This window comes from Haliaeetus albicilla, chromosome 4 (genome assembly GCF_947461875.1).
Source record: "Haliaeetus albicilla chromosome 4, bHalAlb1.1, whole genome shotgun sequence".
Classification (NCBI taxonomy): domain Eukaryota; kingdom Metazoa; phylum Chordata; class Aves; order Accipitriformes; family Accipitridae; genus Haliaeetus; species Haliaeetus albicilla.
Window position 1 is genome coordinate 51553127 of NC_091486.1, and position 10707 is coordinate 51563833.

Consider the following 10707-nt stretch of genomic DNA (forward strand, 5'->3'; position numbering starts at 1 on the left):
AGCACAGAAAAGAGAGTAAGAATTAGCCTGGACTTAAGGGCAGGAAATAAAAAATCACCATTTAAAAGAATTTCACACAGAGATGAAGGCAGAAAATCTACTGTTGATTATATCAAGCACAACAACAACATATCTAATCAGCTAAATATACAGGAACCCCAACTCTTGTGGAAAGAAAGAGAGAAAGGAAGTAACTTTAATTATCAAGACATCCAAATTGAAACATGTCATGATTCCTAAAGCAGATAAAGACCAGAAGAACAAGGAGAGAATTCTAGCAGTGACGCCATTTACAGGAAAAATCACTATCTGTGTGTCATAAACACCACCTTGTCAACCTTTCCATCTAACAGTGTGGCACAACAGTTGAAATAAATGGTTGGTGCTCCTGTACGATTCTCTGAGAGTACTAATCAGCATGATAATTGACCAGGTTGCACATACTCACGGTAACACCTATCAGGCTGCATTTGAAGTGGAATCTGAAATGCAAGCATGAACAAGGCTACTTTAAAAAATGCCAGACTCGTGCTTGAAGGTAAGCAGAACCAAGTGAAGGGACCCTGCTGTACTAATCTCAAATATACCATGGAAATCTTTACAGGCTTTAATACTGTATGTAAATTAATTCCTTAATTCAACATTTTAATCTATTCCATAGCTATTTATGGTTGGTTTCAAAGCGCTCAATGTGGATCTCCTCCTGGTGCATCTCGATCTCTTCCTGGTTGCCTGTTCACCCTCCTGTGTCAGGCTAGAATGGTGATAATCTTTCAAAAATCATTAACTAAATCCATTTAATTCAACATACTTCACAGGCAAATTTTAATTAGAGATACAGCAAGCCCATAGATAAGTTGCTGAACTTGAATCCTATAGAGATGGCTAATGTTTCCAAGAGCTGTACAGTCTGAGTGTGTATTCTTAGGCCAAAACAAGTCTACCTGAGCACTGGAAAAAAAGAAAAACAAAACTGTGCATACACTATGTGGAGGTGTTCATTAAATGAACAGTAGTAAACTTGTTTTTCTAACTTGTCCCACTGCAGATCACTAGCCACAGGAAGCAGACCAAACCTGATGTATCCCTTTAGCATGTTTTCATAGCATTAGCTTTTAATAAATATAACATACTCCACCCTCAGAGTGGAGCAGTCCTCAGGTTCCAGCAGAAAAAGTGGTTGTTTTAAATATTTAGATTACATTACAGTTGGGATGTTAAAATAAGCAGTGACTTGTACTGTAGACAGCTATCAGAATCAGCTTGGCAAAATATGTGTAAGCTAACCTAGTGTGGTTAAAAAGTATGAGCTTTGAGGTCTAATAGGCTGGTGTTCTTAGACATATTTTTATTATTTGTACTACAATAGTGCTTTCTGATGTCAGCAAACAGAAAAGCACCACAGTGCTAGATCCTGTACAAACATTAGTAGCAAGATGCACAGTCTCCAGAAAGTTTATAACTTTCAGCAGAGAAAATGAGAAAAAGCTAAGAGAAATAAAGGCTATTCTCATTAGGCAAATAGCTAACACAGGCCTCAATTCAGCACTACACTTCAATGTTTTCAAGTACTTTGCTGAGTCCAAGCCTAAATCTGTGGCTGAATACGATTTTTTTCAACTTCTGAAGTCTTAGTTCAGTGCTTTAACTATGCAACTATCCGTTTTCTTCCACTAGGTAACATTACTTCCACCTTCTGCAGGTATTAATGAACTCTCCCAGTCTTAAGAATTCTCCTTCCCCCTGAAGGCCTCTGTGTGGTTGCTGTTGATCCAGATACTCAGGCCTAGGACCTGCTCTTAGTAATCCCTATTTTCAGAATATTATTCCAGATTTATTTGATTGAATCAAGCTGAAACTTGGCCTTCACTTTTGAGCTCCTCCACCAACAGCAGACCAAGACTTCTGCAATGTTTACAGCATTTAAGTGTGCAGCAGACCATGCTGAGTGGAATGAAAGCTAGGAAGAACCATGACCAACCCACTGAACTGTAAAGTCAGAGTCACCATACTCAGTTTTATTAGCTGTCTCAAAGAACTAATAAAAATCCAAGCATCTTCTCAACTTAATCTACTTAACCATCTGTGGATTTTTTGAGGAAAGCCTTCATTAAAGAGCATTTTCTTCCCACTGCACTCACTGCAAGTTACACATTCAAACCAGTATCGTTCACGTGACAGAACAGTTCAGCTAGAAACTGGCTCAAAATTCAGTGCATTTCACAGAAAGACTCTTAGTGACTTCACCAAGCTTTGGATCAGTCCCAAACAGAGCTTCAGTGCTGCCACATACCCTGCTATAGCCTCCCAAAGCAAAGCCAGCAGCAGCAGAAGAGAAGGGTCATGAATCTTAGCCATGGGCTCTAACATGCCTTGCATTCATTTTCTTGGTCAGCCATGCTTGTTTACATCACAGGGAACAGCTGTCCCAGCGTGACCTGAAGACAGCTTTGACTATTACACAATCATCCCTTTCTAGCCTACAGACACACAAACCTGGCCAAAAAGGGTACAGGATTAAAAAATAAATAAATAAATAAATAAATAATCTTTAAAAGAAACCCATTTGTTGCTCCATCTGTTCAACCACACTTGCTATCCAAAAGACATTTTCAGTAAACATGCCATAGGCATTTGCAAAGATCTATATAGTAAATTATGTGACTGCATTACCAGTTGAAGCCCTAACCCTTTTTTAATCTTGTGTCCAAGTAAACTGCTGTCTTTTTCTCAGTCTAACTGTATCTCAGATCTTTGAATATCTACTAACTGATGAAGCAGCCCGAGATAACAGAGAAAATACAGAGGGTTAACACTGAAAGGACACAAACCTTCAGGAAGCCTGCTTTCGTTAGTTGTACCCTCATGGAACTACTTCTTACTCATTCGCCCCTCCTAAAAACATCCTGTTCCCTCAATAACGTTGAGGGTAAAAGAGACTAAAGAGGAAGGAGACGAAGAGGCACGTGGGAAAACAAGCACACAGAGGGAGATTCTACATGGTTTCTTTGTAAAGATAATCTTGCATGTATTTCAAGGCCCAAAGTTATACGGCACACCTCTTCTTATCTGCTCATCTACCTGCCCATCATTCAGATCAGTAACCTGGACATCATCTTGAATTCTCTGACTGCTCTCTAGACCCTCACGTCCAACCTACATTTAGGTCTTGCAGTCTGTGTAGTATTTCTGAAACTTTCCACTTACGCAGCTAAAATTCTTGCCAGAGCTTTGATCATAGTAGTTGCCTCAACATCCCCCTGCCTAGTTCTGACCCATACAGATTCACTCTGTGGGTATCAATCCTTGTCCCAGAGCTGCAAAGATCGTTTTCCTAAACTGTTATTTTTAGCACATGCCCCCTCTGCACATTAGTCTACCAGCTCCGTATTTTCTAATGCAAATATGTATCATTTGCATTCATTTTATTCTGTTTCAAAAAAGACAAACTCATACCTGTAACTGACCTATATCAGCCTCTGTCACCTGCTTGCTCAGTTTTCAAACAAGTATGGAGGTAGGCATCCTTTCATGTTGCTCTTTAGTCTTGAGAGGATCTCCTTAAAAACACCAGCAAAAATACCTCATTAAAATCTTTGTTGCAATAACTACCAAAAAAAACCCAAAAACACCAACCCAAAACTATGGTCTTACTACTACATAGCACAGCAGAGCCCACCTAAAAGGCAGAATCCTACCTGCAAGGCACTTTTGTCTAGTATGCTGTCTTATCCCTGAATAAACATGGAAACAGTCTTCCAAGCACAGAACTCAGTCCAAAAACTTTCTCTTGAGTTCAGCTAGCTCAGAGTCTAGAACTCCATGGCATCTGATTGAGAGAGAACAGGCAGAAATAAGGCTTCCATGTTTTTGTCTAATGTTGCTTTGCTTGCTGGATTTTTACAACAGCTTTCACAGTTACATTCAATGAGCATGGAATTCTGCAAATATAACACACAAATCAACTTTCTGTTTTCCAAATTATATATGTCCAGTGTCCAAACGGCACTTTAAGCATGAATCGTCTAAACCTCATTGAAAAATAGGCAACACCTACTTTCATTTATCCCCATAAAAAATATTTTGAGAGTGTTTTTTTAATATCTTGTCTCTAAAAGCTTTCACATTTATGAAATTATTCTGCATCTCCACAGCTAGACATTTGTCAATTAGGACTCCTGTTTCTCAGTTAGGACTCCTCTAAAGGCAAGGGTGAAAACAGAGATGGTACGCTGCCTCCATGAGAAAAGACACAAAACAGTGCTTCTCATGTCCCTCTTCTATCAAAAATTGCCCCGTTCAGCTCATAATCCCAATCCCAAACCGGATTCCTACTGCTTTAAATCACAATTGCTTGCTAGTTTTCAACACACCAAGTTACCAAGAAAATCAATTTCTGCACAAGAAACAGCTGCACCTAAAAGTGTAATTTAAAAGGAAGTTCTTTTGCTGATACCAAAGGAATGCCTAAAAAGCCACTCCTCAAAGTACTCCCTAAAGAAGTATAATCAAAAGAGTATTAGTTCACACAATGGAAAGAATGAGGACTTGAACCTCACCCAGAAGGATGGCAGAACAGACATACTCCAGCATTCAACAGATAAAGATTGCAGAGTCTATTTGCTTGCTCTTCCTATCCTGCAGTACTGGAAGACACCATCACCAGTTCCTACCCCAGTGACATGTTGGCTGAACAGAGCAAAGGAAGCCAGAACAATGCAGGAGAGAGTATATTTATCAGTATGAGCTTTTGTACAGACCATGTATTTAAGCTGGTACAGTTCTTCCTCTGGATCTCTCCTGCTGTAATCATGTCACAGCATAGCATCCTATACTGACCAGAGATGAAACGGTAGCATGGAGTCTCAAAGTAGGTTATCGTACAGCAAAATTAAAACACGTAGCTTATGAGAATGCCTCGATCATAAATATTTATAATTTTGTATTTTTGGAAGTTAGTGATAGTGTTTCACAAGTAAAGCTCTGGAAATACCAAATATTTAAGAACAGACAGGTAGGAATTCCTCTTATAAGATCTGTCACACAGATTCATTATGAATCATTTGGATCTGACACAGTTTATGCAGCTGTCAGAGTTTCAGTCACGAGAGCCCAGGCATCACAAACTATAGCTTTATTTTCAGATGTATTCGTTTTCTGTCATTTTTCAATTATCAAAGAATCAACAAAAATGCATTATACACTATTGCAAGGATGTGTGTGGCTGTAACCTTAGAATCAACAATTTCAGTGATTGGAAGTGATCTCTGAGCTCTTCCCCTGACAGGAAAGAATCAGTTGCTGTAAGCGACTAAGCAAGCTGATGACACAGCTCCTTGTCTATAAAACACGTATCACAGATTTCACCTTCTCTAAATTTCATTGCTGGTGGATACTATCACATTAACGAGTCTGATCCTGTAATGTCCCTGCTTAATTTCCTACCGACTAGAATAAAAATAGAAGCTACAAAGCATTTCCAAGGGTTGAGTCTTAAAGTCAAAACATAGTTAGACATCCTGCATCTTAAAAACAACATCATTATCTACAGATGGAGTTACTTGGAAAGACCGGGCTTTCAGAATAAAGACAAGTCCATCCCATCAAGAGTTAGTGCAGAAGTCACCCTTGAGAATTAAATGGGTGGGAAAAATGTTTTTATGTCAAAGTGAGGCTGGCAGGAAAATCAAGATGAAGCTTCCACATTGTATCTATTTTCCACAGCTTTACTGATAGTGTAACATTAACACTGAAAGGCAGAGTAGTAAATTAAACTGTAGCCCAAGTTCAGAAGGAAATATGCTATGCCTACACCTTTCTTCCGCACTTTCCCAGAAGGAAAGCTGAAAGCAGGCTGGTAACTCAGCACAGGTACACAAAACACATTAAGTGCTTAATTTCATAACACAGCTTGATATGACTCCACGTCTCCAACCCAACTCCATTCCAATCCTTAGCAACACTATCTTTCAGAGTTGGAACCAATTCAACACATCCACTGTTTCTGAACACAATTATTTATTACATTATTTCAGGATCCAGGAAAGGCTGTGCCTTAATTACAACAACATGTGCAGTATTGCGAAGTCAGTTCCCGATCACTGGCTTCTCAAGGAGGCTCCACTTCTCCAGGAAAACATTTGCTTTCCTAACACAAGAAGTACTTTTCACTCCACATTGGGATTTACAAACCACCCTGCCAAGCGGCAGCCACCATGCCAAATCATAGCTCCACACAGCCATTGAGCAGCAATGTGAAGAACAGAAGGCTAGAACTGTAGAACACTACATTTAAAACCAAAATGTTACTGTAGTTTAAGCCTAAGTACCACTTACAGAACACACTGAAAAGAATTTCTTTGGAGGACATTTTCAGGCACATAAGGTAGAAATTAGATACACAGTTTAGTTACGGTTAGTGGCAACCGCATCTATAATTACCTATTCGCGACAACAATTTTAAAAAGTCAGTTTGAAGACAAGATGATGAAAAAAAGCACATATTTACTATTAACACTTGCTAAGACAGCGAAGATTCATGTAAGTTTTCTTCTAATTCCCTATTTTTCATAAGTATTTAGGATTCAGAGAGGAACAAAAATCTGGTTGACAAACAAAACAAAAGCAAACAAAAATCTTACTGACAGCTTATTGGTCTGCAAGAGTCACTACCTACAGAGTTACTTCTAGCTGTCTCAAGACAACGGATTGCCACCCCCACGCGTTCAATAGTTATATTTGAGGCTACTGTTTAACTGAGAGAGACAGAATTTACCCTCATCACTCACTTGCAGCCCATCATCTCCATTTCCAAGACAATGCAAGAATAACAGACATTTTTCACCCCAGTTTCGAGACTAGTAAGAGAATCCACTGTAGGGTTTACGTTACTAACTCTGTTACCTGGTCAAAGATCAAGAAGAGCCCAAACACGTTAAGAGATCTTCCTAATACGTTCAACGTGCCTCGGGACAGTTTATGTTTTCTAGGACTAAACTTCCGTAGCAGTGGGAATGAATGCATATGCTGTCTCAACAAACCCAACATCCTTTATTGAGGTTGCACCACAAAAACTTAGAGCTTGAATATATACGACAACTGCAGGGTACCTGTCCCTGTCACTTGAGGGTGAAGGAGAAAAATTTATGAACAGACAATTTCAAAGACCTTCTTTTGAAAACAAACAGTCTGTACAGTTGTTTCCCAGAAAAATGTTTTCAGAATCCAGAAAGACAAGAAGTCAATACATGAACGCTCCTACAGTAACATGCCAATAGTAACAACTCACCACATAAGAAACACATGTCAACAAACAATATCCACATTCCACCATGGATAAAAACACAATTAACTTTAAAGGCTTCAGGTCTCACGGATAAGAGAGAGGCTACACAATACGCAAAAGGATGCTTGGGATGATATATCTCACCAAACATAAAATTCGCACCTCAACCACGGTGTTATTTTAGAGTCAGGTCCATATTAGTTTTCCACAAACCTGCTCTCTTTTTTACTGGCAAGGCATTTAAATACGTAAAATTGCCCTGCCAGTGACAGATGTGAGTACAAAGAGAAGTCGTTTGCTACAAAAGGACTAACACATTTTGAAAGTTACCGTCTGGCAAACAGTCAAACGGAATTTTATTGGTTTATTTTATTACGGCTGTAAATAAGCCCGGTGGCACGCAACCCACATTTGTGCGCGGAGACTGGAACGACGTCAAATATCCCCCCAGCTCCAGTCAGAAATCTGGCCTACGCGATCACAAAGGTCGTCTGAAAGCCTGGCCCTTGCCTCCTGGTCCGCAGAACGCGTTACCACCGGCGAGGCGGGAGCACACCCTTCCAAGAAGCGGCCTTTTTCGCCCACCGACACCCACCCAGAAGAGCAACCCCATTTTACAGAGCAGCTTTTTCTATTCCTACGCTTGCACCGGGCTTCACCTTTCAACATTATGTCAGCCTGACCCTGCTCGGCTCTTCAGAAACCCCCGCTCCTGCCACAAGCCCCGACACGGTGACAGCTGCCAGTCACCCCCGCCCCGACCGGCGTCAAGGCTCCGGCCCGGCCGGGAACGAACGGGCGGGGAGCGGCTGAGGGAGCCCGGCCCGCCCCGGTCATCGCCCAGCGCCCCGGAGGAGGAAGGAGGGGCTGGAGGGGGGGGTGAAATTACTGAAACACAAGCCGAGAGGCCTCCTCGCCTCAGGGGAAGGGGGTTTGATCCGGCCGGGGCTCTCAGGGGTCCCGCCGACCGACCGCGGGGTGAGGGCGACGACGACAAGCAGCAACACCGACCCCCGCACCCGCCGCTCGCTCGCCGGGCCGGGCCGCCATGTTAGCGGCGGTGGAGGCGGCACTGGCGGCTTCTTCCTTCCCTCGGGTACCGGCGGCTCGCCGCCGGGGCCTAGAGCCGAGCGGGCACCGCAGTGCTCGGCGGGCAGGGCCCGCACCCGGTGGCGGGCCCGGGCCGCGGAGCCGAAAGCCCCGGCCCGGCCCGTAGAGAGGCGGGGGGGCCGCAACCGGGCTCCCGCCGCCGCCAGCGAAGCAGGTGTCTGCCGCTCGGGGCCGAGGGAAGCTTAAAGACCTCCCCTCGGCTGTCAGCGGGAAGGGGCGAGGGGAGGAGAAGGAGGGGCAGGGACCGCCGCCCGCTGCCTTCCCCCCCCCCCCGCCACAACCACCCGGCCCCCGCTCCGGCAGGCGGCCCCCGCCGGCCCGGAGCCGCTCACCCGAAATCCTGGTCCATGGACTTGAAGAAGAACTTGTAGCTGTGCACGGGCCGGTTGCTGAGGACATTTTTGAAATCGGCCAGAGTGACTTTTTCCGGCGGGACGGGCAGCTTCACTAAATAAGGGGTCTCCTCTTCGTCTATGTGGTAGATGATTTTAGTCTCCGCCATGGGAGAGGAGGGAGAGCGGAGGGGGAGCCGGCCCGGGCCTCCGCCACCGCTCGGCTCCTCTCACGGCCTCCGGCCCAGAGCCGCCCCCGACAGGAAGGGAGCTCCCAGCGCCCGGCCGCCGCCGCCGCCGCGCAGGGGCTCCTCGGCCGGGATTTCGCTCCCTGCACTGCTCTCTAGCTGCCCGACCCGGGAACGGCAGCCCGCCGCCGCCCGCCCCGCCTGCATCCTCCGGCCGCCTCTCCTCCCCCCCTGCCGCCGCCGCCGCCGAACTCGGCAACGGACCGCCGCGGTCCCGTCCCCTCAACCGGCGGGCGGGGGCTGGAGGCGGGGAAGGGCAGCGGGGACGCGGGGCGGCCGGGACAACCGCCCTTCCTCCTCCTCCTCCTCCTGCCGCCGCTCTGCCCACGGGGCCCGCAGCGCTCCCTCTGCCGGCCCGGCGGCAGCACAGGCCGGTCGCGGCGGCGGGGAGCGGGACGGAGCCCGTCCTTACCCACCCGCGGACCCTGCCTCCGTCCCGGGCGAAGGTGGTACTTCTGTGGGTATTTGGGGGGGGGCTGGCAGGGATTTTATCCCAGCAAGGCGTTCTCTTTGCGTAAGCATCGCAGTCTTTGGCCGAAGAGCAAAGGCTCCCAAAGGGTGATAGGAACAACGCTGTTAGTCCCCTCGCAGCTCTCTCCTTATTTTCCTCCTTCTAGGAATTAGTAAACGCTTCCCAGGTGCGAACCTCTAGGCATTGTAGCCTTATTCACATGATAGGAGGAAAAGGGAGGTACGTTACTATAGGTGTACTGGGTTAGTAAAGCCTTCTATTCTAACTCAGCAGTCTTTACAAGATACATTCTCCCCAATTTATTTGTATGAGAGATGGGCAGGGCAGAGAACTGCATTACTCACAGCTCTGTAATGGCAGGCAGGCTACTGTATTTCAGGTATCTCAAAAATTTGGACTGCCCTCCTGCAGCAGACCCCCTGCCCTTTGTGTTTCATGAGAATTGAGATGGGTTCTCTTTAAGCAACAAGCTCATGGATTCTCTGCAGATCATGAAATTTTCCACAGTGCAGGTGGCTTCTCCACAGCTTATGCTAATAGGAGAGCAGAGACACATTTGTGGCTCAGAAGAAATTGCTTTTAATAGCTGCTTCAGTGGAAGCCTGTTGGGCACAGAGCCCATTGAGGTGCTTGGCACAGAGCAAGCTTTAGGCCTATCATCTCTTGAATTTCACAGAACAGCAAGAGTCACTGTTCAATGCTGCCAGGTGAGATAGGTAAGTTTTGGAGCACACAGCCCCGAGAAAAATCTTTGGAGCGCCGTGTTTTGCAGGTGATGTATTTGGGAAGAGTTCATCTTTCTTTCTAGAAATCCCCCAAAACAACAGCCAGAAAATGAAGATTTCAGAACAGTGTGCTCAGGTCTCAAGGAATCTTTTGTTCATTAAAAAATACTTCTTCAGTAAAATCCCAAGCTAATGACGTTCTCTCTTCTTCCCTTTCAAAGAAATAGGACATTCAATTCTCAGAATATTCAGCTGCTTTCTGTGAAGGGGTAAATCACAGCCCAGTGACTAAATTACTTGTGGCACTGGAATGATTTTTCTAGCAGCATGAAACAGAGGAGCCAACTGCATTAGCGGCTGCCAAAAGGTCTGTTAACATTATTGCTGTTTATTATTTTCAATTTTCTGAAAGTCTAACCATCACCAGTCCCCAGATCCTACCAGCACACTACTACAAGAACGCTGCGATACCTCTTCCAGAGCCAAATTCTCCTACACAGAGCCAGATCTAGGTACCTCTCTACCAATGGCACAG

The 10707-nt window shown here is 45.1% G+C and overlaps 1 protein-coding gene across 3 annotated transcripts in view; it reads right to left on the reverse strand.

Moving 5' to 3' along the window:
- Window positions 1-9288, reverse strand: part of DVL1 (dishevelled segment polarity protein 1) — a 105411-nt gene extending 96123 nt beyond the window's left edge. For 2 of the 3 annotated variants that reach the window (XM_069782648.1, XM_069782647.1), the window contains exon 1: window positions 8728-9287. In XM_069782648.1, coding sequence (XP_069638749.1) covers window positions 8728-8897 — 170 coding nt within the window. In that variant the 5' untranslated portion in view covers window positions 8898-9287. Of the gene's footprint in view, window positions 1-8727 lie in introns of all 3 variants that reach the window. The other variant, XM_069782650.1, reaches the window with a different exon arrangement.
- Between the last annotated feature and the right edge of the window lie 1419 nt (window positions 9289-10707).